General features: G+C 46.0%; 1 protein-coding gene across 1 annotated transcript; it reads left to right on the top strand.

Annotated features, from left to right (window-relative positions):
- Positions 1-927: 927 nt before the first annotated feature.
- On the top strand, positions 928-26,007 carry Ptger3 (prostaglandin E receptor 3). The gene is made up of 2 exons (XM_041653634.1): positions 928-1,872; positions 25,398-26,007. The coding sequence occupies exons 1-2, from the start codon at positions 1,054-1,056 to the stop codon at positions 25,665-25,667; spliced, it is 1,089 nt and encodes a 362-aa protein (XP_041509568.1). The 5' UTR covers positions 928-1,053; the 3' UTR covers positions 25,668-26,007.
- The last annotated feature ends 1,934 nt before the right edge of the window (positions 26,008-27,941 follow it).

Below are 27,941 nucleotides of genomic sequence, written 5' to 3'. Positions count from 1 at the left end.
AATTGGGATTTCCCAAAACCTGAGGAAAAACCTAGCTGCTGTGCTATTACCCGTGTTTGGGTGTGGGGAGAGAGTCCCCAGGAGTCACAGTGTTGAAATCCGACCTCCATGCAAACATACACACACGCGCGCGCGCGCGCGCGCGCGCGCACACACACACACGCACACACACACACACTCTCTCTCACACACACGCAAGCGCACACGGTGGGACAGGGGATAGAGCGGGAGATTATATAAATATTAATATTTAATTAATATTACAAGTTAATAGTTTAATTTATGATTCTATTAATAAATAGAAATTTTTTACTTAACTATAGGATGGCATTATTTTCTTTGATGAATGAATGAATTCTGAAATGCTCTTAAAATTTCATACTAGAATTTCACTCGGTGCTGGAAACATGAATTTAGTGTGTACTCTCTCATCCATGTGCTTGCTTGCTTTTACATCAGCTGTTGTTAAACTTTTAAACTGACATTATCCTAGAAAAATACTTTCCCAATATGAATTTGGAATTGGTTCAAAGTAAATAAAGCAGTATGAATATGAAGAGGACTTAAAACGCAAGGTCATCCGTATTCTTTTCCAGCTGTGGGTCTCATTGTTAAGTATTATTTTTCTTAAATAAAACAAATACAAAAAGAATTCAGTGACAGCCAAACGTGATAAGAAATCAGCATTGTTCGCCCTTACTTTTCTTCGGTGTCAGACGTGGAACCGGTTGAGCGCTTTATAGAGTTGGACACGGGAAGTGCCCCGGAGCTAGTGAGTGTGGCCGAGGGGGCGTTGCGCCAGGTGATCCCGGCGGACACCGCCCTCAGACTGCCCACGCGTGGCACCGCCCCTCGGGCTCTCAGCCGCGGGTGGAGCCTCGCGCAGCGTCGGGCGGCGCCTGCAGAGACCCCGCTGCCGGGCGCGGGCGGCGGCGGGTGATGGAGAGCAGAGCCCGAGCCCGCGCCGTCGCCCCGCGCGCGCCGCTTCCCCGCACCTGAACCGGGAGACCCTCACCCCGCGAGCCTTTCCGCGGCCCCGCTACTCCGGCCGGCATGTGGCCGCCGGGTCGCTCCGCCGAAACGCGCAGCAACTTGTCAAGCGCTGCGGAGGACTGCGGTTCGGTGTCCGTGGCCTTCCCCATTACCATGATGGTCACCGGCTTCGTGGGAAACGCGCTGGCCATGCTGCTAGTGTCGCGCAGCTACCGGCGCCGCGAGAGCAAGCGCAAGAAGTCTTTCCTGCTGTGCATTGGATGGCTGGCGCTCACCGACATGGTGGGGCAGCTCTTGACTAGCCCGGTGGTCATCCTCGTGTACCTGTCTCAGCGGCGCTGGGAGCATCTCGATCCGTCAGGGCGCTTATGCACCTTCTTCGGGCTGGCCATGACGGTGTTCGGGCTGTCCTCGCTCCTGGTGGCAAGTGCCATGGCCGTGGAGCGTGCGCTGGCCATCCGCGCGCCGCACTGGTACGCCAGCCACATGAAGACTCGCGCCACGCGCGCGGTGCTGCTAGGCGTGTGGCTGGCTGTGCTCGCCTTCGCACTGCTGCCGGTGCTGGGGGTGGGCCGCTACAGCGTGCAGTGGCCCGGCACGTGGTGCTTCATTAGCACCGGGCCCGCGGGCAACGAGACCGACCCTGCGCGCGAGCCGGGCAGCGTGGCCTTCGCCTCCGCCTTTGCATGCCTGGGGCTGCTGTCTCTGATAGTCACCTTTGCCTGCAACCTGGCGACCATCAAAGCCCTAGTATCTCGCTGCCGGGCCAAAGCCGCCGCCTCGCAGTCCAGCGCCCAGTGGGGCCGGATTACCACCGAGACCGCCATCCAACTCATGGGAATCATGTGTGTGCTGTCTGTCTGCTGGTCTCCACTATTGGTAAGTAGTTGTGAGGGTGGGGTGTTAGTAGCGACGAGCGCTAAATGGAAACTTTTGAAAGTGTGTGGCACCCCGAGTGCTGGCCAGGCCGCTGCTCCTGCAGCTTCGGGTTGCAGCCTCCAGCCGAGCGTCTCAGCAGCTTGTGGAGCTTGCAAGTGCCAGTCTGCCCGGACCTTCCAGGCGCTCATGAAAGTGTGGACAACCTGGGCGCAGAGGTCTATAGGGGCGTCTCAGGGCCAGTGAAGCCTGACGTTTGCCCCCTGCGTTATGAACACGGATGTGATTAACAACTTTAGTCGAATGACCGGTGTTTTAGTTCTAATCCCGAACTTGATTTTCTGCTGCAAAAGAAAGTTCAGTACCCAAGAGCCTCTTAGGGCTTCAGCCGCAACGCCGGCGCAGATGCTAAAGGTCCTTCCTCAGTTAGCTTTTGTCTATGGAGAAGACTGGCAAGGCTTAGTCGCCTCTACCTCTGGAAAGCCAGTAGACAGTGTGTACACCGCAGTGGAGGACTCTCGGCCCAGTAACACCCTCCCTTTGGCGAGCTATCACTGGGGTCTTGTTGTGCTACTAAGGGCAAGTCTATGTGATCCCAGAGACAGAGGGTAAGGATGCCTCAGTCCCTGGCTCCCCACACCGTCCATCAAAGAACCAGTCAGAGGAAGCGGTGCTTCCGCATGATCCCTATCCCTTACTCTCACATGGTGTTTTTGAGGTTTTCTTCTGGGGCACTTGCAGCTAGAAACTTCTGTGGTTAAGGGCGGTTTGCTAATTCGCAAAGAATGGATGCTTACTTAGGATGCAGGCAACCTGACTTAACAGATGACAGAGCAGCAGCCCCGCGGTGTGGGCAATTGCTGCCCATCACACACACACACACACACACACACACACACACACACACACACACGTGCAGCTTTTGACAAAGTTAGCATGCCACTTATCGCATATGTACAGTTCAGTGAAGTCAGGGACGTCATATTGCTGTGTGACCTAATGTTAGATCTCCCTTGAAACAGCTCTGTGGTTCTTCTTTTCCTCCACCCTCCCCTGATCCCTGATCGTGACAAAGCAAGCCTTTGAGAACCCCATGGTGACTGTCAGGGAGCCTGTGCAGACAAGGCAGTGCTGCTGGGACCTAACTGGCCACAAGTGGCTGAGTGGTCACTGTTCTGGAGCTGGAACACAGGCTGATGTCATCATCGTGTTTACCAGAACCAGCACCAATTTTAGACATTTACTGCCTTGGTTGAGGAATGAGGTGTAGGTGGCCAAGCAGAGGAAGACGAAGATCCGAGAATAAACACTTCACTGGAGTTTAAAGCATGGCTTTAAAGGCAAACAGTTTCCCAACCTATCACAACTGTCCGGAGTCAGGAATCCCGCCCTATGGTCCAGTGCATAGAGATGCCGTTTACACACAAGAATGGGGCGGCTGACCACAGGACGATCCGAAGTGTTAGCATTTTAGCTAACACTTTAAAAGTTCATTTCTCACAAAACGATTTAATTGAATTCAACATGAGATCATACCAGAGGAGAAACTCAGTTTCGAAATAGGCAATTTTGTGTATTTCTGTGTGTGTAGTACACATTCACATGTATGTGAGCAAGAGCACACGTGTGGCAGTGTGCCCATGCACTGTTTGGTGCCTTTGCTTGTGGAGGCCAGAAGCTGATGTCGTCTTCTCTGGTCATGTTTCACCTTATGTGTGAAGCAGGGTCTCTCGCTGGAACCCAGGGCTCTCTTCTTTGGTTAGTGCAGCTTGCTGACTTCTCTGCCTACCTTGCACTTGGGTTGCCCTGGTCACCACGCCTGCGCAACCAGTTATCTGGATGTTGGTGGTCCAAACTCTGGTCCTCACCTCATGCTGTGACAAGTGCTTTTCCCACACAACCATCCTCCCTGTCCTAGAATAGACGCAGAAAAACAAAAAATCATTTACATTTCTTTGGTGTAACATCAAAATATTTATCAGCACAGTTTCAGAAAGAGCTGTGGTACAAATTTAGAGTTTTTGGTAGGCGAGGGGGTTACAAGAACCCCGTGATCTGTATTTTCACCTGTACCTGTCACCCTAAGAAGCTGTCTGCGTATTTTCTAACGACGAGTAAAATGTGGGATTCTTATTGTCTTTAGAGAAGTTTTTCATAGGATACTGATCTAGTTACCCCTATTCTATCTGTCTGTAAGTTTATCTTGTTTTGAAGCTTCTCTGATAATAGTTGTTACAGTTACAGAACAGAGTAGAAGCAGCATCTTGTAGGGAAAGAATAAACAGCCTGTCCCCTTCCAGAGCAAGGCGCAGCTGCCGATCTTTACCACCACACATGTCCTAGGGGAGGACAGAGCTTCTCCCACCTAGAAGCTTTGCATATTACGAGACGTGAAGCCGTCAAGGTGATGAAATCAGTAAGAAGTGGCCTGCTGGGTAACGGGGTTGCGTTTAGTCTGTATTAGTGGGCATCAAACTGGCATTTCGTTGGCATCAGCCAGTTGACTCGGCGACCTCTTGACTGATTACAATTTTTTAAAAATCTTTTGTGAGCCATGCCCACCAAGTAGTCCAGTGATTTGACATGATCCTCAGATTCCTAGACACAGGAACCCTTAGGATGCTGTTCAGAGAAGGCCAGGAAGACACTTTATATTTTTGTAGCCTGATATCCCCAAAGAAATGTGACCGCAGCCACTAAAGAACAATAAACCCAAAGCTACTGATGCTATGAAGGATGAGGTCTGATGAGCAAGCAGCTGCTCGTCCTCAGCCTTGGGGCCGGACACGGAAGCCTGGAAGTGTTTGTCCTCATTCCTGGGTTAGCCACACTGTTGCTCGGTGTCCACACATCCTCAGGAATACTTCAGTAGAGATGTATTTTAACTGGCATTTGTTTTAATAAGATAACAAGAGATATATGACTTAGTAGATTATTTTAGGTGGCAATATGATTCTACAGCATGTAAAAGTATTTGCCAACCCCAAATTATCTCTACCTGTAGATCCTGCCATGTTTGGATGGTGCACAGGGAGAAATAAAAATTCAGATATGCACCTTAGGAAGATTTGGCTATAATTCGTTTTATGACGTGAGAGTACTCAAAATTCATTACATTTTAGGCATTTTAGGGTTTACTTCAATATAATATACTGTTTGGTTCTCTCTTTCCCTCCCCCATCTTTCTTTCTTATTCTGAGCACTGGTATGTCTGTCTGTCTGTCTGTCTGTCTCTCTCTCTCTCTCTCTCTCTCTCTCTCTCTCTTTCTGTGTGTGTATATCTCCGTGTGTGTGTGTGTGTGTGTATTTGTGTGTGCAGGCAGAACACCCATACACCTAAGTTGTTTTTTTTTTTTCTCAGAGAAGTAAACTTCCACACTTATGGGTGAAACAACTAAAAAACCACGATGCAGGATAGGCGGGAATTCATGCCTTTTTCAGAGGTCCCATGGCAAGGCTTAATCTCGTGCTGACCTTAGTGTTTTCAGAAGCACAGTCAGTGAGGACGGTGTGCACAGTAGATCAAGGGGATGCATGTAAAATTTCCCCAGACCCAAACTTACTAGTTTGTATGTACCCAGATGGCAGAATGAAGACCCCCCCCCCCTTGGGTGACAAGCAGCAGAACCCCGTGTGTGGAGATTGGGAAAATAATTACTAGCAGGACTCTGGCATGTGGATATACGCGGGCTGGAAGATGGTGAGGCTGGCTGCCACTTTATTGTTAGGATAGACTGAGCGGGAAGGCTGGTTAGCTAAAGGAAAAGAAGATCCTGCTTCCTGGATGGAATCCCATGCGTTGTTGCAGGGGTTTATGAGCAGCCTGAGTGCTCTAAGACTGTCCCGAGCCCCTGCAACACCAAAATTCAGTGACCATCTTCCATGGAATTAGAACCAGAGTTGTGACCCAGGACACCACCTCTGACTTTACTTTCGGTTTTGGTTGTGGTTTGCTTGCTGCTTGCTTGCCTGATGCCTGGGAATTCTAGCCTTAACCACAGCATGGGAAGCCTTGAACCTTTTGATCTGCAATGCACAGAGGTGGCCCTTCTGCGAGGATAGTATTCTCGGGCTGAGTGCTTTTGTTTGGGAGAAATACCGTTCAGTGCATCCAGGTTTGCAGTTTGGACAAGGGACAGTTGGGTTCTATGCTGTGCCGATGGGGCTGAGTACATAGGAGGGAGGGGTTCTCTGAATGTTGCTGCTTGAGGCCAATAAAACCAAAAGATTGAGATAAAGCAGAACTAAAAGATGTAGACATTTAAATTTGGGGTTTGTGAGAATGCAACAACTCAGTGCTCCTTGAACATCTGAGGGGAGTTGGGTGGTCCACAGAATGCAGAGCTGTGAGCCACCAGCCTTTCTCACCAAAGCTGCAAAGGTCAGCCACACAGGGCTAACAGTCAGGAACATGCCTGGGGCTGCTCTGCGGTGCAGCAGGGTTTTGTGGAAGCAGCTAGGGCAGAGCTTCCCTTCTCGGCCCTAACACTGCCCTCCAGGGCAGTAGGAAGTCATCCAGACCTTCAGCAGGCGCGGTGTTTTGTAACCCTGCGGGAGGGGGGTGTGTCTGCTTTATGTCTCCATCTGGGCTCTGAGGCTGCCTCCTCCCTCCCATGATTCCTCATCCTGAAGGTAACAGGGCAGATTAGACCATCCTCCCACCAGCCATGGCTCTTAAATTCCCAGTTTCTCCCTGAGATGCCAACTTCCATAGATAAAGATGGGAAGCAGTTTTCCCAAGGTCTCGACCTAAGTAAGTATACCACAGTAATGCAGGAATGCAATCGTTCAGTCTTTCAAGGTGAGGCAGAAGGACAGCTTGCAGCTTCTTCAGTGGGGCAAGTGGGGGTAACTGGAGAACTTGATTGCTGCTATCTTCACATAGAGCCCTGTCCCCTCTTTTTCCACCTGTCGCCCACTCCACAGATCCCCTCGGGCTGCGGATCCAGCCAGTGAGAGGCCGCCATTAAAGGAGCTCTCCCCTTTCTTGGTTTCATGCTCCTCCTTGGCACATTTCAGGCAAGTGATTGGCACCTACCTGTAGGACTATTTTCCTTCCTTTCTTTCTTTACCTTGAAACAGGGATAAGAATGCCAGCCCATTTTACAGGATTGTAATGAAAAGCTAGGCAGGCGCTTGTGAAAATAGCGGACATACAGTGCGTGGTGCTTTAATCTGAGCCTGGCAAGCTGGTGGCTTTCTTCCATAAAGAATGTCACCACAATGTCTCACTGAATGACAGCATTCACTTCAATATCCTGCCTTCTAGGACATCATCATCATTGTTATTGTTGCAAAACTGAAAATATGGAGTTTGTGTTTTACAACTCAAAACAAAACAGAAAACATGATAGAAAATCTAGCATTTCCAAAAAGAGACAAAAGTAAGAAAAGCACTGAATTATGAGCACCTATGTTGCACATAAAGTAAGAGAAATGTCGAATTCTGTGTGCACATGTTGCATATAAAGAGAAACGCCGAATTCTGCGCACACATGTTGCATGTAAAGAGAAACGCCAAATTCTGCGCACATATTGCACACGTGACTCATGATCCCTTTCCTCTTGCTACATCCAGAGCTGACAACCCCTTTCATTCTCTCGTCCCCAGACAGTTGTCAGGACCTCCCTTTCCTTAAAGCTTGCTAGAGTCCAGTTGCCTCTCTAGTGGAACAGTGGTCGCCACTACCCTGTGCTCTCCTCATGCTTGTGAGAGCAGGAGGGCTCATCTGCAGCCCATCCTCCTGCTTCAGCAGCCCTTCTCTGGGCTGGAGGTGAGTTTCTGCGTTCTCTGTTCCCACACCTTGTGGGGCTTTTTTATAGTCAGGGATTCTTTTTTCAGTATACATACCAATCCAAGTTCCCACTCCCTCCCCTCCCCCCAATCCCTCCACATATCTCCCACCCCACCCCCATCAGCCAGGCAACTGTCAACCACATTCAGAGGGACTAGATTGGTCCTATGCTTGTCTGGCTGGAGTTGGTGAGCTCCCATTAGCTCGGATAGACTGTTGCAGTGAGTGTAACCATCATGGTCTTGACCTCTTTGGTGAGCTCCCATTAGCCCGGATAGACTGTTGCAGTGAGTGTAACCATCATGGTCTTGACCTCTTTGGTGAGCTCCCATTAGCTCGGATAGACTGTTGCAGTGAGTGTAACCATCATGGTCTTGACCTCTTTGCTCATACTTTTATTCTCCACACCCTTCAATTGACCCTTGGGAGCTCAGTCCAGTGCTCCGATGTGGGTCTCTGCCTCTCTTTTTATCCTTTGCTGGATGAAGGTTCTATGGATATTTAAGGTATTCATCAGTCTGAATACAGGGCAAGGCCAGTTCGGGCCCCCTCTCCTTTATCGCTTAGGGTCTTAGCTGGGGCCATCTTTGTGGATTCCTGAGAATTTCTCTAGTTAGGGATTCTTTACACACAGACCTGACTTCAGTTTGTGCAGCTGGCTGTTGTCTAGGCCAGGCTCTTTTGCAGACTTCTCAGGGTGGAGCCTGTAGAGATATCTCTGCACATAGCCACAGGCAGCAAGGCCAAACTGAGCCTCTCTGCTGACTCAAAACCCAGAGCTGAATTAGCATGAGGCTTAAGTCTAACCAAGTGTGGGGAGCTCGAGTTTCACTGTTTCTGGTGCTGACCAGGCACTTCCAGCACATGGTTTCCTTTGCAGAGCGGAGAAAGCATGTTCTGTGGTATGCTCAGATAGTCCCTGGACGGCAGCCCAGAGGAGGGGCTCTTAGGGGTGGATCTCTTCACTAAGAGTTTACACATTGCTTCACCAGTGCAGACTTCATGTCAGTGAAGGACCAAAAGTGAAAAATAGAAGCAGACACAGAAAGGTAAACTTGATCATTTACCACCTAATTCTGGAAGAAAAAAAAAAGAGAGAGAGAGAGAAAAAGGAAAGGAAGGAAGGAAGGAAAGTGGTTATTAATTTTGGCAAAATCCATGCCATAAAACACACTGTGTTCAGCAATTATTAATGGAAAAAAAACAGTTTTAAAAATGCGCACTCTGTTACTTTTGTGATGTTTCTGAAAAGTAGATTTCTTATGACTGCCATGTCTTGTGTCTCTGAGTGCATCTCACAGCTGAGGATATTGTTGTTACTGGTGTGAGGCTTGCAAACTTGAAGCCAGAGATCTTTGTTCGCCCCTGAGATCCTAACACTTGGGAGGTAAAGGCAGGAGCATTACTGTGAGTTCCAAACCAGCCTGAGTTAAAAAGAAAAAACTGTAGTCTCTCTCAAAAAACAAAAACAAGAAAATTCTCAAAATAAATAAGTAAGAAATAAATAGAAAATTTGGGGAGGAAAAAGAGGTACATGTTCAAATAGAAAATTTTGGGAGGGGGGGGAGGAGGTACATTGTTCAAGTTGAGAATGAGAAATTTAAAAGACAAGATGCCTTGATGGAGACTATCTTTGTGTATGAAATCCCCTGGTAACTCTTGCTGCCTGCTACTTTATCTGTCCAGGCTCCTGGCAGATGACAGAGGTCTCATTTCCCCTGCAGCCCCGGGCCAGTGTACAATGCAGGGCCCCACAGAAGCACTCATCTATGTCGGAAGCCGCTTTATCTTGCTGCTCTTCCCTCTTCTCACCAGTAAGACAAAATCGCTTTCCATTCTGACCTTCTCTTCAGTTCTGACTTCCTGTGGCACTAAAGAGACCAATGTGTCCCTGCTAAGGGCACAGTGTTGGGCACAAAGGAGAAGATGTCTAGCATATTTCTGAGGGAGAAGCAGTGAAGTCTACATGTTATGGACAAGGCTGCACACTCTTTTATCCAGTCTCTCTGTGAGTATCTATGAACACTTACTACCCCTACACACATGATGGTTCTAGTGAGATACGCAGTCAGGAGGCTACTTCATATAGGCAAGGGTTAGGCAACTACCCAGCTCTAGGAGGTATTATCATGACATAGTCCCTGTAAAGACATTATGGTGTTCAAGTGCAAACTGCTCAACTCCATCATAGCCATGGTGGTAAGGGTAAGGTTGGCGCATCATCTTCATTCATGAAGCTTTTGGTAGACTGCTATACTTATTCCTGTAACCTAGCACATTCAGCCTTATAGATCTTTGAGTAAGGCAGTGGTGTGAACTGAGGACGGAGGATACCCTGGTGCATTAGAGGCTGACATCCTTGCCCTCAAGTCTGATGATAGAGAAATACAGAGAAAGCAATTAGAGGAATCCCTTTTCACTTAAGAGTTTCTGTAAAAGATGAAAGGAGAGTCGTTTTGGCACAGTGTGGATGACGGGGGGGGGGGGGCAGCAGTGGGGAAACCAAGTCACGGAATGTCGAGACACATCGTGGTCAAGTTGGACCAAAGGGGCAGGTGGCTGTGGAGTTAGGAATGAGAATCCCCATTGCTTTCTGGGTAAGTTGTGTTGCCTCTTTGTTCCCAGAACTCAGGGAGACCACATAGGAAAGCCAAGCATCTCCTTGACCTCTTTCTGGGATATTCTTTGTGAAAATCAAGCTTTGCCTGAATGCCTTTCCTTAGACAGTGTTTGCTACTTTTCAAGAATAAAATGGAAGCCGGGCGGTGGTGGCGCACGCCTTTAATCCCAGCACTCGGGAGGCAGAGGCAGGCGGATCTCTGTGAGTTCGAGACCAGCCTGGTCTACAAGAGCTAGTTCCAGGACAGGCTCCAAAACCACAGAGAAACCTGTCTCGAAAAACCAAAAAAAAAAAAAAAAAAAAAAAAAAAAAAGAATAAAATGGAATTATCAGACCTGAGCACTGTGCCAGGTGGTTTGCACAAAAGACTTTCCAAACGTCTTACAACCTCCACCAAGAGGTGGGCATCAATACCTGCAGTTCAAAAGATGCAAGGGAGCCGGGCGGTGGTGGCGCACGCCTTTAATCCCAGCACTCGGGAGGCAGAGGCAGGCGGATCTCTGTGAGTTTGAGACCAGCCTGGTCTACAGAGCTAGTTCCAGGACAGGCTCCAAAACCACAGAGAAACCTTGTCTCGAAAAAAAAAAAAAAAAAAAAGATGCAAGGGAGCTAAAATCAAGCTGGGAGGCCATGGCCAGGCCCACTCAGCCAGCATGGGCTTCCTGGGTTGTTCTTTCTGTTAGAAAAATCTCCTTTGCTCTAAACCAGGTGATTCAGAATCTGCCCCCACCCTTGGTTTTGGATACTATTCCTTGGTTTTATAGGACAAAGGTAACTTTTTCTTTTCATATTAAGAATCCTCAGCACTTGTTGCTGTAGGTTGAGCAATTGGGGCATTGTATGGTAAGATGCAAAGACCTGACAAGTGTGGGGTGTAAAGACCAGCGCTTCCAGCAGGGCAGCTGCTCCTGGACTGGAAGAGCTGTCCTTTTGAGAAACGCACAGAGTAGGGGACACGCTTTCCAGCCACCTAAACACAGGACTCTGAGTCACATTCCCCAGCTCCTGGCAAGAAGGAAACGGACACAGCTGGTTCAAACCGGAAAAATCCAAGAGCGCTTCAGAGCAAGAGCAGAATCTTCCTTTGAGATAAAGAGGTGACCCAGACGAAGCCATAGCTTCTCATTCTCAGTCCCTTCTGGACACTGTATATGTGACTTCAGGAGAGTACACTGTCTTCATTTTTAAAGTACATGGCTTTGTTTTCCTCACAAAGCTTTGCCCGAAAGTGACATGACTCTTGGGGATCCCCTCCCAAGAGGGGATCTTTCTGTGGGCAAGGCTTCCAGTTTGCAGGCATTCACACTGGTTGTGCATTGCTACAAATATTACTCCATCCTGCTGGTCCTACTGCACTGGGCATTCTCTGCCCGCCTGCTCCCAAAGCCGCTTACAAAATAACCACTCTGAGGCTTAATATTAATTACATACTCTTTGGTCTATTAGCTTAGGCTTCTTATTACTAACTATTACATCTTAAATTAACCCATTTTAGTTATTTTGTATTTTACTACGAGGAGGCTCGTGGTTTGTCCTCACATCTGGCTTCTCGGGCAGCTAGCTGCATGGTGTCTTCTGACTCTGCCTCTTTCTCCCTGCATTCAGTTTAGTGTTCCAGTATAGCTATATTCTTTACTGCCATAGGCCAAAATAGTTTCTTTATTAACCAATGGTAATAAAACATATTCACGGCATGCAAAGGGGAATCTCACATCAATTGTGTGTGAGTTACTGTCCTACAGCCTGGTAGAGCAACCCCATGAACCTTGTGTTGGTAGAATTGTAGCCTCCACTGTGGGTCTCTGGAGAAACTTGAGGCTGTCTTGAGACTGATATTATTCTCCATAGTCACTTTTCATGAAATGGAGCTGAGAACCCACTCACTCTGACAGAGGTGAGTAAAGGCACGCCACGTGGAGTGTAGGAAGTAAGACTTCTTGGGCCGAGCTTTCAGGGAAAATGTCTGTGAAAGTCACGTCTAAGCAGAGACCAAAACGACTGGAAAGACTAAAGCATGATGGTCCATCTTCATTGTCAGTTTGATTGGATTTGGAATCTTCTAGAAGACACAACTCTGAGTGTGTCTTTGAGGTATTCCCAGAGTTTTTCCTGAAGAAGCAAGAGCCGCTCTGAATGTGAGTGGCTCTCGCTCATGGACTGGAGTCCTGAACTGAATGAAAAGGAGAAACGGGGGGGAGGGGGGGAGTGATTGGATGGCTAGCGCTCGCTTCCTGATGCCCTATGTGCTCCGGCCATCATCCTTCCTACTGTGATGAACCGTGCCCTTAAATCATGAATCGAGATAAACCCGTCCCTGTCTTTGGTTGCTTTTATTGGGAATCAGAGCTCTAGGCTGGGGAGCACTCTTCCTCAGTGCGTTCCAGAGGGAGAAAGCTATCATTACTGGACTGAGACCAAAGTGGAGGGCTCATTTCTACACTGCCTAAGAACTAAGAACCATTGGAAGGGTTGAAGCCAGGAGATGGAGTTTAGGTGGCAGTAGTGGGGACCGGACTGCAGAAAGCAAGACTAGGGTAGTTAAAGCAGTGAGAAGGACACTGTGTCCAGGTGGCGAGGGCAGCAGAAGCAGAGAGGCATGGAGTGGAGGTGGTGTATACACAAGAGCTTGTGAGCAGTGAATTACCACAGCTCTTCAGCTCCTCTCTCCCAGTCAGCTGACTGACTAGAGCTGAGCCCATGCCACCTCATTGGGCCTCTGAGGGAAGGTGGCCAGCTCTCCCCAAATGGCTTTTCCACTCCCTGAGAGCTCATGGGTGCTAAGCCTTTGGGTATTTGGTGTGTGTGTGTGTGTGTGGCAGGGTGATGTTCCCCTTCTGAGGCCTGACTCAGAACAGTCCCTCCGAAACACACAGGCTAGCCCAGTTTACTTACAAAACATACTCTGTCCTAAGACACTTGTTCCTCCGCATAAGGTCCAGACTGAGTGCATCTGCAAGCCAGACCTCAGCTGGAACTGTTCATTGCATCTGTGATTAAGCTAGCTGTCAGGATCACCCATTTTTTCCAAGTGGGGATGATTCACAGGTTCATATTCCATACATCTCGAATCAGGATTGTGAGACTGCAAACAACAGGAGCTATTGAGAACCACTTTAGGAAAACATGGCAAACTTAGAAGCCACGCCACAAGCTTGGCTCCAGGAACAGCAAGGGTTGTCAGTTGCTGAAGTGGCTGGAGACAGCCTTCCTCATGTATCTCTGACTTTGGTGCTTTGCCAAGTGTCCAAATCCCCAGTTTAGTCCCTGCTCTCAGGAGCCAACCTCAGCTTCGCTTACAGCTTCAAGTCTCTAGGCTTATATTTACCGTCTGCAAGTGGAGCTTTATTGTTTCCACAGCAATACAGTATTTCAGTGACTATGTCATCTTTAAGCACCATTTAAACACCATAGACCTCTCTCGCTCTTTCTCTCTCTCTCTCTCCTTCTCCCTCCTTCCCCCCTTATGTTTTGCTCTTTGCCAGGAGACAGAGATGACAAAATGTCTCACTACCCTGCATCATCTTCAAAGACTTGCATGAGTTTTGCAAAGCTAGGACGAAGGGGTTCAGCTTGAGAATCTTCCTGAACTGAGTGGAGTTTATCAAGAGGTCAGCGGTGAGCCTAGAAATGCTCAAAACTAATCCTTAAGTGCCACAGAGAGGAGGTCAGTAAAGGAGAAAAGTTCTTGATTTTTCACAAAGAGAATCCTGTAGTCTGTATTCTCTTGATACGTTAGTGGCTGTGCCAAGGCCAGCGTTCTGGATGGCATATTTAGGGATAGTGGCCTCCTCCAAGATTAGCCTGGATCCAAAAGTAAATTTCTTAACGTTAACTTTTGTTCTACACAAGACATGAGGGAAATTCTGAAGCTCTTCCCTCTGGCATCCACTTCCAATTAAATTATGCTATTGATCAATGTCAGGAGACAGAAAAATCTTCTGGCTTTAGAGCCCCAGTCTCCTCCCTGGACTTGGCTTTAGCTAGCAAACAACGGAATCTTGGGACGATGTGGGACTCGGGAGTCAGCAAGAAGCTGGAGGAGGCTGGGCTGCTGTTGACAGTGTAGGCTCCCCTGGCAGACAATGTTTGCCGCACACTGCTGATTAGCAAGCATTCCTGAAGATTTGGGGTAGACATGGCCGTGCCAAGGGGTCAGCAGAAGCACCAGGCACCCTGCCTCTGTTTCTGAAATGGAGGAAAAGGAAATTTCCTAAAGGGTGTGTATCACAATAATAGGATAATAATAGAGTTCTTTTCTACCACCGAGTCTATTACAACGCTCAGAAACATTAGCAACACACATACTACAATGCTAATGTTAGCAGAGCACCGTGAAGAGAGGCAAAGGCAGGAAGAAAAGGCTCCTGTGTGCCGAGCGAGTCTCTGTCAGGTTAAGGGAATTGCCTTTCATGGTATCTGATTTAACCTTCACAAAGACAAGTTCGGAGTTTCCATTCCCATGGTTTTCAGCTGCACTCATGAAGTTTCAAATTACAGTCCTTTCTGGATCAAACGTCCAGCAATCAGTGGCCCAGACACTTCTGTACACCCTGTCTCATCAGTCCTTGTATGATTAGCTTGCTTAAACACTTTCAGATCACTTCATCAGGAAGAATACAGTGAAATAAAATCACAAAACCTGTCCAGTCCAGCAAGCCACCGTGATTAAAGACTTTCTGGGATATCCAGCAATTTGTTAACCGATGATAGTCTTAGCAACACAGGTTTCTCAGAAACGTATTTTGAAAATTCCTGTAGAGGGTGATGGAAGTTTTATCTATCAGTAGTCCGTTAAAAGGTTCCATTTCCACTGTGCCATGGTGGCACATGCCTTTAATTCCAGCACTCGGGAGGCAGAGGCAGGTGGATCTCTGTGAGTTCGAGGCCAGCCTGGTCTACAAGAGCTAGTTCCACGACAGGCTCCAAAGCCACAGAGAAACCCTGTCTCGTGCCTCATTCATAAGACTTGTAGCTCTAAGAATAACACACATCTTCACACACAGACATATGAACTCTTCCTCTTTCCAAATCCTCCAAACTATCAGCTGTTTTTCTTCCTCCTTCAGTAAACAGGGCACTTCCCTAAACCTGGGGAGTGATTGGCATGCCCTCACCCTCTACTCCTTAGATGCAGGTGTATTTGCCTTGACAATGAAGAGAGCACCTTCTGCTGGCCAGCGCTTGCTTTTGAGGGCCAGAACTACGCATGTTGGGCACAGCCTCTCTTTGTCTTGCCAACCACACCATGTATACAGATGAAGAAATAATATTTCAATACTCAGGCACTTTTTCAGGTCACAAAGCTAAAAAAAAAAAAAAAAAAAAAAGAGGCAAAGCCAGCCTTCATATCAAACCTATCTAGCTTTATTGCCTTTGCAATTAGCAAGCAAGCTACAATAGATTCCTTCTTGTCAATACTCTTGTGTTTATCTGGCTCATTATAAAGTATAAATTGCTTGAGAGCGGAGCATAACTGATGATGTGTGGCCATAGCAGCCACTCCATACCATCTGTGGGATAAATGAAGAAGGGGGTTGCAACATCCTGAAGGGAGGCAAGGTTCAGAGTCAAAGATCATCGACGCATCCCCACTCCCAGTTTCACTTGTACTGGGTGGTTTTTAACATTGGTATTAATCCTAAAACATGGCTTTCATGTTTTTTTAATTTTCTGACTAAACAGCATGCTTTAAGGCCTACACCCCATAAATGGTATTTAGTGACCCAAACCACAGCTTTTATTCCAAAGCACTAATTGGGCTTGTGCTAATGAATGACCATACAGTTGCCACTGGAGGTTCATGAGCACTTTAACAATAGTATACTTTTTTTTTGTAGTGGTTACTAATGTTTCCAATTTGTTACATGGAATCAAAGCTCTTAGAAAGACAAAAATACCTTCAGGATAGATAAGCAGGGGAGAAACAATGTGACTTTTGTAACAGGGAGGACTTAATTAGAAGCAGCAGTGGGAACAATAGAACACAGCTGTCCCAATGCCTGGAATCCACAAAATGAAAAATGAAGAGGAGGTCTGGAAAGGTGCTCTGGGGCTGGCAAAAGAGCGGGAGATTCAGTAATAGGGAACAAGGAAGACAGCAGATGGAGAGTGGTTCTCGGCAGAGGCTGACAAGGTTGGCTCTACGTTTCTCAGAGGCTGAGAGGGTTAGCTCTAATGTTGCTCTAGTCACTATCTGCTGCAACCATGGCCTTCTATGGGCAGAGGGTAGCTAGCATAGGCGTCTCCGCTAATCTCCCAAACTGAATAATCTGTGCTGGAAAGATGATTCATGGCACAAGAGCTTTGCTGTGCAAATTTGGGGATCTGCGGTTGACTCCAGTAGAAGGCCCAGTGTGACTGTGTGTCTGCGACCCCAGGGATAGGGATGGGGTTGGAGACAGGAGGATAGCTGAAGCTCTCTGGATACCAGCTGAGTCAAAGTGAGCAAGGTTCAGGTTCCGTGAAGGACACTATCTCCTTAACAAGCTTCAGGTTCCGTAAAGGACATTATCTCAATGGATAACGTAGAAACACACCCATGCTCGTGTAAGTGATCCTAATAAAACCCAGTGGGCCATTTAAATAAAACAACATGAAACTGGGTGGTGGTGGCACACACTCCTTTAATCCCAACACTTGGGAAGCAGAAACAGGCAGATCTCTGTTAGTTTGAGGCCAGCCTGGTCTATAGAGCAAATTCCAGGACAGTCAGGGCTATGGAGAGACCCTGTCTCAAAAAATCAAAAACCAAAACAAAATAACAAAACAAAAAGACATGAAATTGGGGCAGAGACTTGTTAGGAAGAAGAAGGCCTGGAATGAGTTGGTGAGAGAGGACAATGGGTGAACTCAATAAAAATGCATTATGTACATATATAAACTGTCAAGGATGAATTAAACTATTTGTAAAGGTTTTGAAAGTTGGGAATTCTTTCTTTCTTTTTCCTCTTCTTTTTTTAGACAGGTCTATTCTGTAGCCCTGGCTTTCCTGTAACTTTCTATATATTAGCCCTCTAGCCCACAGAGGTCTTCCTGTCTCTGTCTCCCAAGTGCTGGAATTCAAGACATGAACCACCACAGCCGACTACTTAGAGGATTTTGTTGCTATTGATCATTGGTCAGTGTGTCATTCCTGACCTAAACACATCCCCATGACCAGGATACAAAAAAGCAAAATTCAAAACATCTCAGTACATTTTAGAATCAATACATGCTGAAATTAGCATTCAGGTACATTGAAGACGAGTCTACCAGAAGGATGAAATGCATGGCATAGCTCACATCAGTTGCTTGTATTCTATTCTATAAGTATCTTTATATGAAATTCTGCTCGCATAAGTTCAGATATGTCCAAATCTTCTATCCCCTAGTCCTGCAAAGCCATTCCTGAAAATACTGACATTACAACTTAAAACAAATTCTCCAGAAGCATTGTCATTGAGATAATAGCAAGGATAGTTTTGTAATTGCCTGCTTAAGCTCTGTCCTGAGAGGATAAGTACTGTGGGGAGAATGGATTGCAGAGTCCATCTCTAAGGAGAGAAAGAGATAATGGACTCAGGTGATGGATCTTTGCTTTCATGGCGGGATCCTTGGGGAGTCAGAGTTTTGGAGAATAAGTGTCTCCCTCTTGTACCACCTTCTGTGTGAAGGCTATGTTGCTGCTGAACTAAATGATATTAACTCTAGTAAGCCAATGGACCAGAGAGAGACTCACCAAGACAGCAAACATAGATGAAGATTCATTGAAAATGCCCATCTTCTATGAAATATAGCATTTTAATCTTTCTTAAGTTTCTCAAACCTGGTATAAAATCAAGTGCTGATCATAGTTTAAGTGATGTCTTAAAGTCAGATTTCCTGGAAAACGAACAAGAGTTTCCACGAGCACCTAAAGTTTACTATTGGTGTGGGAGGTCCTTCTGTCTATGTGTTGCTTTTATTGGTCAATGAATAAAGAACTGCCTTGGCCTATAGCATGGGAGGAGGAAGGCAGAGTTAGAGAGAGACCCCATGGAGCTGCCAGAGACAGACGCTGGTCGGAATTTTACCTGGTAAGCCACAGCCATGTGGCGATATACAAAATAATAGAGATGGGTTAGTTTAGGATACGAGTTTAGCCAGAAATACGCTTAAGCTATTGGTCAAACAGTGTGGTTATATCCTGGCTGGGTGGCCAGGAACCAATAAGTGGCTCCTTCCCCCTGTGACAAACTATTTGTATGGAAATACCAAATGACACTTCTACTTCTCCTTCTTCTCTTCCTTCTGCTTCTGCTTCTCCTTCTCCTCTCCTTCTCCTCCCCCTTATTCTTCATTTGTTTGTTTTTTGAGACAAGGTTTCTCTATGTAGCCCTGACTGTCTTGGAATTTACTTTATAGACCAGTTGGCCTTGAACTCGAAGAGATCCAACTGCCTCTGCCTTCCTGAGTGCTCGAATTAAAGGCATGAACCACTTGTCTAAAGTTTCCAAATAGTGTATTTCATTCTTTAAACAGGGATTTAGCGATACAAATTATAGAGAGTGAAGACTGTCAGGAGAATATGTAAAATGTCATAATTTTGAAAACTCTGAGAACTCTTGGAAATACTGAATCATTGTTCCTGAAACTCAAACACTCACACGCCAGGAATCTGAAAACACTGTTGATGAACAAATGTTTTTTACAATTAAAATAAATAGACCAGTTAAAAAAAGCAAACGGCATCAGAAAAGGTTCAAAGTGTAAAGGAAACAGAGTCAGAGGGTTCTGTATCAGCCTCGGCTCGGGCTACAGCAAGGCTGGCTTTTGGCCTGCCAGATAGATTGGTGTTTCGCATCCTTACAGAACTGAGGCAAAACTACTCAAGCAAAGCAGGAGGAGGGACTTCCCAGAACTAGGAACCCATGCTCTATGGTCCAAAGGCAAGGATAAGTCAGCAGAAATCAAGGCATGTTGAAATGATAGCTGGAAATCCAAAATAGAGTGAAATTCTGTTTTTCTGAGGGACTTAGAAAGTGGGGTGAAATGTTCTGGATTCCAGATGGAGGTGTTCCAGGAGCACAGACAGGAAATGCCCTGGAGGGGAGACAGGGTCAGCTTATGCAATGCCCCTTGAGGATGGATGTGGGGGGCAGGTGGAACTGTGAACCTAGAGGTGACTCCATGTCTATCTACATCCTCCTGTAAGATGAAGGTGTCCCACAGTGTAGACCCTGTCTTTTTGACACAAAGTTAAATAATGGTGTTGTACAATCAGGTTAGAAAAAACAGTTTTGGAAAATGCTGTAAGTAAACCTATCCCTTTGTATGCAATACCAACGGCCAAGAAGATGGCTCAAGTTGGTGAAATGCTTTCTGTTGAAGCAAGAGGACCTGAGTTCAGATCTCCCACTCTGACATACACAGCAGCCTGGGCCTGTATGTAGTTCCAGTGCTGGGAGGGAGAGACAGGAGGATCCCTGGAACTTGCTGGCCAGTCCACCTCGCCTAAATAATTAATAAAGTAAAAGAAATCCAATCACTAATCCATGACCACAGCACGGGAAGAGATGCGTTAGTATGCTGTGGTGGTAACTGAAGCCAGCATGTACCAGAAAAAGTCCTTTGCCCTAGTGAACTCTAATGAATACATTGGCTAAGCCAATTTTTTTTTTTACAAACTAAAGTGTTTTCCTATTAATTGTTAAATTATACAGACATTGGCTGCATATAATTCAAACAAAAATGGTCACATTATGGTTTTAGGCAGGATCAAGCATTAATATTTCACTATGTTACTAGACTAGGTTATAGAGCTAAGTAATCTAACAATATTCTAAATTGAACACTAGTATTCTAAATATAAAAATAATACGTTTGCTGTAGAGAGTTTGAGAAACCACAAAAACACAGAAAAAATAATAGAAATCAACAATTCTTGCTCACTGGTACCTCCTTCTAATACTTTGTTTCTATACACAGAAATTTATTAATTACAGTCGCAGCATGTCTTCTGTTTCCACACCCTGAATATTTCTCCAGGCTGTTTGTCTCCAAAGCCTGGTTTTAAATGGCAGTGTTAAAGCACATATACATTATGTACCCAACGAAAGCCATTTTCAGGACCGGAGCGATCACGGTGGGCTTGGTAAGTGTGACGGCTTGAGCTCAGATCCCCTGAATCCAGGAAAAGCCAGGCACAGGAGCATGTGTGCTCAACCCCAGTGATGTGCACTCCACAGTGAGATGGGAGGCATAGAATAGAGAATTTCTGGATGCTCACAGGAAAGCTGGCTGGGATACACAAGGCTGATCAACAAAGACCTGTCTGAAACAAAACGGGAAGCAAGGACTAATGACCAGGGTTCTCCTCTGACCTTCACATGCAACCATGACACATTTGTACCTACACACACAAACACACACACACCCAGACACACATAGACACACAGAGAGCCACACATACACACCCAGAGACACACATATACACACACATACATACAGAGACACATATACACACACATTACCACACATACACATACATACACACACACATACACACACACATACACACACACACATAGTGTCTACTTTTCCAAAGGTAGGCTTTTAAAATTATACATTTTTATGTTGATGTCAAGATTCTGCATATTAAATTAACCCACATTTTCAATTCTTTCTTTTAAGCACGACTATGTTTCTTCGGGTGGGCAATGGCAGAGTTGAATATTTTTGGTTTTATTTAAATTATACTTAAAGAAATAAGAAAGTCAAGAACCTGGAGACAGACCTGAAGCGCCACTCCACAGAGCAGCGTTTCTCACTGGTTTCTGCTTTGAGCACCTGCGCTGGTTTCCGTTGGCGATGGGTTGGGACCTGTAAGACCTCTCCTCCCCAAGCCGGTTTTGGTCAGTGCTTTATCACAATAAAAAAGGAACTAGGACACGATGACATGTTTGTTCCCGCATGTCCCCTCTCCTGAACTGTGCTGTCTCTGAATGTCAAGGATTCTGCTGTAGAAGCCTGTACCTTCCAGGGACAGAACCCTGGGCTGGAAGCAGGTGCACTGTGCAGGCTGAAGGTCAACATGATTCCCTGCTGTCGCCTTTGAAAGTTCATTGCCAGGAAAAGATGTGAGCCCTGCATCAGAGAAGGGGAATTGTGTGATCCAAACTAATTGCCTGTCCTGAGCTGCAATCAGAACTGGATCTGACCTATGAAAGGACTTTAACTCTTGGGCAGCCTACTGCCTACAGTTCTGCTCCTGAGACCACCTTTCCCATAGCTTCATGAATCCTCACTTACAGTCTTTGGATTTTGTATTTCTCCTTTATTTACTCCAAAGATGTAAAGTTTCTCTCATGAGGAATTGATTTTCACTTCATGGCTTCTTCCTTTGTCTTTATTTTCTTTTCCAAATCAATTCTCTTTTGTCTTCCAACTTTATTCCAGAATTAATCAGAGAGTGTCCAACCAGATGGCTGTAGACAGGGTCTCTAGTCCTGCTGGTGGTTTGCAAAACCCAGAGAGCAGAGGATACTCCTGAAGCTGGCAATGGTGGGGGCACTGCCAACCTTGTTTTTAGTGTTTGGGAGCGGTGTGTTGCTGTGATTATTGCAAGGGGAGCTCCAGAAACAGCAGAGTGGGACCCAGAGGTGACTTGAACCAGCTAGAGAGCAAAGCGGCAGCTTGGAGAAGCCATCACTCTTTCCCAATCCTCCAGCAATCCTTCACACCATGCAATTACGTGCTTGAAACGGCCCAAACTGGTTTCAGTGTCTTACAGCGCAACGTGTGCATCAAAGGGCAGGGGATTTCCAGTGGAGCAGGTTGCTCTGCTGCAGCCCAACTGAACCCAGAGCAAAACATCATAGATAAAAATTCGCTTACGGGGAAACTTCTCTTAAAGAATTACATTAGGAATGAAGCAAGGATGTGTAAATGTCCCATCATGGCGCCTAAGACCGGCTTGTCAGTTTTAATCTCCGCTACGCAAATTAGTTTGTCTGGGTGTGCTCATCTGTCATCTTCAATGGTACAATTAGCCAACAACTCAAGGCAAGGCATTATTGAACCATGAGGGTTAGTTCTGAAATTCTCTCAGAGTAGTAAAATCCATGTGCAGAATATGAAGACTACTCTTGTTGGCTTGTGTTCATATCCATAAAAGAACAGGGCCATGGGGTAGGAGCAGACTGTTTTCCCTTGAAATTGTTGCAAGAATCCCACCTGGCTGTGGCCAGGGATGAACATAAAAGTCACTGCTTTCTTTCTGTTCTGTTCCTACATCTATAGTGTAGAGATTTCTTATTCCAGCCGACACTTGGGAGAGGCAAAGAACCTTGGATGCTGCCACGTTACTCCCTTGACCAGATCCCATGGTGTGTGTGGCTGCTCAGAAAGAGCAGTGATCAAAGCATACATACATATACTTATATATGTGTGTGTGGTTAAACATATATATTCAAACATATATATGTGCATATCCTATGTATATTTATGTACATACAGTATGCATGTGTATATACAATACAAACACACACACACACACACACACACACATATATATATATGGTTAAAAAGAAAAAATAAAATCCCTTCTTTATGAGATGAATATGCTTTCTGTGTTCCTTCTCCCCTGTGCAAAGAGCAAAACTGCATCAATTGGTTCTACCAGAAGTCATAGATCCATACTCAAAATTTTCTCTCAAAGTCTGAACAGTTTAAGAAAAATATCACCATCACAGATACGCTCCTTGAGTATAAGGAAACCAACAAGCAGATGCCAACCGGCACTCTTATTCCAGAGGTGACATCTGACGTGGGCATCCCTGGACTGCAGCCAGTGTGGCCAGGAAGCCACATTGTTGCTTGATTTTCCTAAACGCAGTGACCAAAGCAAGTGGTATCCTTATCAATAAGTCCTCAAGCTCTTCTCGATAACCCAGGGGATGGTGATTGTTTGGGGGGCTACTGGGACACCTCCTCCCGAGCAACAACTCATCGGGAAGTTTCTTGCACCTGGCGCTGGGCTCTTTGGTAACTGTGGTTTCTGGGAGGAATATCGTCCCCTAGCCCTCTGTGTAGGTGGCTCCAACTACACCCTTTCCTATATACTATATATTTTAGGACACTTATGCTTCTTCCAAACACCCCTTAGTTTGTGTGACCCCCTTCCCTCTTGCCTTCCCTCCACATCATCTCCTTCCCTCTTCATATCCCTGTGTTTTACTCGCCCACTCTCCCACACCCCTTTCTAGTTATTGGTAATTACCAGTACCCCATGTTAAACACATAAATATGAAGATTCGAAGCTGGGACCCTCATATAAGATAGAAGATGCAGCATTTGCCTTTCTGGGCCTGGGTGACCTTACTTGGTATAAAGTTTTCCATTTCCATTTATCTGCCAATATAATAACAGTTTCTCTTTACGGCTAAATAAAATTCCATCATGGATATTTAACATGTTTTTCACTACCTGTTCATCAGTTGACAGACATACAGGCTGTTTTCATGCCTTTCTTGTTATGAGTAGAACAGTAATGAACATGGAAAAGTGGGTGTTTGTGGGTGCCTATATAGCAGGATATTGAGGCCTCAGGGTGTATGTCAAGGCTTGGTACAGCTGGGTCATAAGGCAAATTATTAATAGCTTATTGAAGAATCTCCAATGTCTACACCAGTTTTCATATGAGGTCACAACCCCACAGTTTAAGATGTTGTACCTTAAATGACAGGTGTGTTTTTCCACTGTTCTGGAGACTGGGAACTCCAAGGTCCCGAAGCTTCCTGGTTTAGTTCCTCATGAAAGCCAGTTTTCTGTCTTACAGATGCCTGTCTTCAGTTCAGACTGCATCCCCATAGCTAGGACAGGACCTGGTACCTCTCACTCCCCCATCCCAGTACAGCACTAGGACAGGACCTGGTACCTCTCACTCCCCCATCCCAGTACAGCACTAGGACAGGACCTGGTACCTCTCACTCCCCCATCCCAGTACAGTGGGGAGGGGAAACAATGGGAGGCAGGGATAGCACTGGACAGGACAGGACAGGGGGCGGCGGGACGCCAGACAGATGACACACGACAACTCCACCTCTCGATCTCATCTAAGAACTGAGTTGCCTCTCCAAAGGACCAGGTCCAGCACCTTAGCAGGTGTTGATGCTACAGACAGGAGCTCCAGAAAACACAGACATTCACTGCGTGGCCAGACCGGCCTCGGTGACCCTTACTGCTCCCACTTAAACGTGTGTGCGAGGGCCTGGACGAGGGCGAGACTGTGGTCAGAATGAAAGGCGCTGCGCAGGGTGAGGCAACAGCGCGGGGGAGACTCTGGAGTGCTGTGAAAGAGAATGTGCGGCTAGGAGCCTTTTGATTGTTAAGGAATGTCTAATTAAATCTGGGACATTCCAACAGAACACCCACAGCACGATGAGCCCCAAGAGAGGTCGCTTCCACAGACGCGTCCTGTGAGCAGAGAACACAAGCCACATGTTTATGATTTGCACACCCACATTTATTTCATTTTCCTTAGACTTTGTGTCTTTCACACCATTCATTTCCCCGTCCCTTTGTATCCACCCTCTGCCCTTGCAGCTGCCCCCACCACACTTAAGAGAAAAGAGAGAAGGAAAGAATCGATCTCGTCATGGAAACACAGTGAGTCACACATAAACCCATTTGTCCATGTATCCTTACTCGCAAGTGTTCATTTCAGAGAGTCGTTGGTCTGGTCCGAGGCCTCTGGCTTCTGCTACGCTATGGATGCTGGGCCCTCACTGGGGCTCCTCTTGATTATCCTGATGGTACTCTGCGTTGTGGAAATCCTGTGGCTTTGGGAGGAGTCATCCCTGGGCTGGTGGTCCTGAGTTCTTTAAAAAAGCAGACTGAGCAAGCCATAGGGGAAAAGTGGATAAGCAGCAAGGGTTTGTGTGTGTGTGTGTGTGTGTGTGTGTGTGTTGCATATAAGTGCATGTTGGCTTATGTGTGCTACCACTCAAATGTGATGTCAGAGGACGCTACATCAGCTTTAGCCTCCAGGTTCCTGCCCTGCTTGAGTTTCTGTCCTGACTTCCTTCAGTGATGTACAGTGATGCCTGTGACCTTGTCAAGCTTCACGACAACAACTGTTTGTCCTTCTTTCTTAGATAATGATGCTGAGAATGATCTTCAATCAAACGTCCGTTGAGCACTGCAAGACTCAGATGGGAAAGGGGAGAGAGTGCAACTCCTTCCTCATTGCAGTTCGCCTGGCTTCGCTGAACCAGATCCTGGACCCCTGGGTTTATCTGCTGCTAAGAAAGATCCTTCTTCGGAAGTTCTGTCAGGTAGCAAATGCCGTCTCCAGCTGCTCTAGCGATGTACAGAAAGGGCAGCCCATCTCATTGTCTAACGAAATCGTACAGCCAGGGCCGTGAAAGTGAACATAGCCAATGTGCACACAGCTTTTGCAGCCAATATCCCTCGGACCGCGGCATCTCTGGTATGCTGCTGTTTATGCTTTGGAATGGAATTTTTGATATAAAGCTGGATGGTCTGAGGAGCATAGATAATCCCTTCTGTGCCAAAATCTTGAAATACAAACAGAGGAAAATCTGTTAATAACAGTCTAGCAGTTTGAGTCTCTGCCATTTGTGGCTGAATATGGGGTTATTTATGTGATGAAACATTTATGATAAATGACCTTGAGCTACTTGGGTACAAAGAGTTGCTATCCAAGCACACTGTGTGTGGGGAGTTTGGAGTGTAAACCCTTGGGTAGGGGACCAGGTCATAGAGATTTGTTTTGTCCAACAACATTGGTTGTGTTCTCTTTCATCATTGTTTCTGTGACTTTTGCTTCCTCCGTTTTTTTCACTCAAATTTTAAAGAATCTAGTTGTGTTTTTAAAAGTGTATAAGCTATCCGGTATCCACATATGTGTTGTTTTGATGCTATTTAAATATTAAATATTGTTCAATACATTGTTAACTCATAACCCTACAAAACTTAACTTTTGTTTGGGTTGGTCAGGGAGTTTACTCCTTTATAACTAAATAAGAACAAGTTCCACTTTTCCAAATACAACAGTTTCTGTCCACCCATTGCTGAATGTTCTTTCCTTTGAATACATTTTGCATTCTCGGCCGGGCAGTGGTGGCGTACGCCTTTAATCCCAGCACTTGGGAGGCAGAGGCAGGCGGATCTCTGTGAGTTCGAGACCAGCCTGGTATACAAGAGCTAGTTCCAGGACAGGCTCCAAAACCACAGAGAAACCCTATTTTGCATTCTCAGAAGTCCAGGGGAGAGTCATAGCTAATCTATGAGAGTCAGGAAGCTACATTTCAGCATGCTACCTAAAGACTGGATTGAGAACTGTTCCAACTAGTGTTCTCTGGTCTTTAAATACCAATTCTCATTGTAGAGCCAATAGGAATATAGAAACTAAATAGAGATGTTTTCATACCTGGCTTTCTTCTAAGATAGGAATATTAATGATGGCTTCTCTTTCCCCTTGCCCTGCCCTTGGGTGAATGCTATTACACAGTTCTGCTGCTGGATTGGCTTTTCACACCACTATAAGGGCACACGGCTTGACGCTTTTGGCTTAGTGACTTCTTGTGGCACAGGTAAATTACAACCAGAAGCTTTGGATTTGAAGGGTTAAAAGTTACCCACAAAGACTGGGCTCCTACAGGACCATCCCATATACTGCCTTTATTCTTTGTCACACACCACCATTTTGCCAGTTAATGTGAAGATTTTGATTTGTACTTTATTGCTCCCTAGCTTCTTCAAAGCTTGGGATTTCTTTCTGCTTCTTACATAGTGACATTTTCTTTGTGGTTAGTACCAGTCTGGATGACAGTTGATTGTAATTTCTACAGTGTATCTGTAGAATAGTGGTCAATTATGCCCACTGGCCTGGATGAATTAGGATAATTAGTCTAAATGATCACATAAAAGTGAGTCAGAATATAAAGTCTAGGGGAGGTGCTGACACCATCCGGGATGGCTCCATGATCCAGATGTTAAAATAAAGACATAAATATAGGGCTATATATACTAGCCTTGTTATAAAAATCTCTCTTAGATATGTTTCATAGCGTATAGGACAACATTATCCTTCCTCATCCTCAAACAACTGTATCCAAAAGAGGCTTTGTTTGCCTTTGGAGTGTTCTGAGACCTTCTGTGATGAAGTAGACACACACTGCTGGATTTGAGTGGTGAAATGAAATTTTGTTGCTGCCTCCCTGACTTACCTTTCACTTTCACTTGCTGTAGCATCTGGAATATAGGACTTTCCAATAAACCTTGTACAGTGGACGAGTGAATGAGATTCTGCTAAAAACTTCTGCTCACTCTTGGGGCAGTTGACACATCTGTTACAGCTCGTCCAGCCTTAAAGCAAATGGCTTCTTATTTAGTTGAGTAAACAGAGCTCTGGCTTAGAAAAGTTTGCTGTGTGGTTGTATGGTACAGTGCTATCTGTATCTTCAGCTGGTAAAGAGACGACTAGCAAAAGGACATTAGTTTTCATCAAGCTGCAAACACAGATCAGGCTGAAATGTACCCTTGGCTATGAAACCCATTCCTGCCCAAGGGTTCCACAGCAGGAGTAAATGAGTGGCTGTTTTTGACCACGCTTGAAAAGGAGTCAGAAAGGGAAGAAAATGTAAGTTTTGTTATCTGAGAAACCATTGGATAGG

This window comes from Microtus oregoni, unplaced genomic scaffold (genome assembly GCF_018167655.1).
Source record: "Microtus oregoni isolate MIOR12 unplaced genomic scaffold, Mior012 000000F_ref0000247, whole genome shotgun sequence".
In the NCBI taxonomy this organism is placed as follows: Eukaryota; Metazoa; Chordata; class Mammalia; order Rodentia; family Cricetidae; genus Microtus; species Microtus oregoni.
This window is presented reverse-complemented; position numbering and strand designations above follow the sequence as displayed.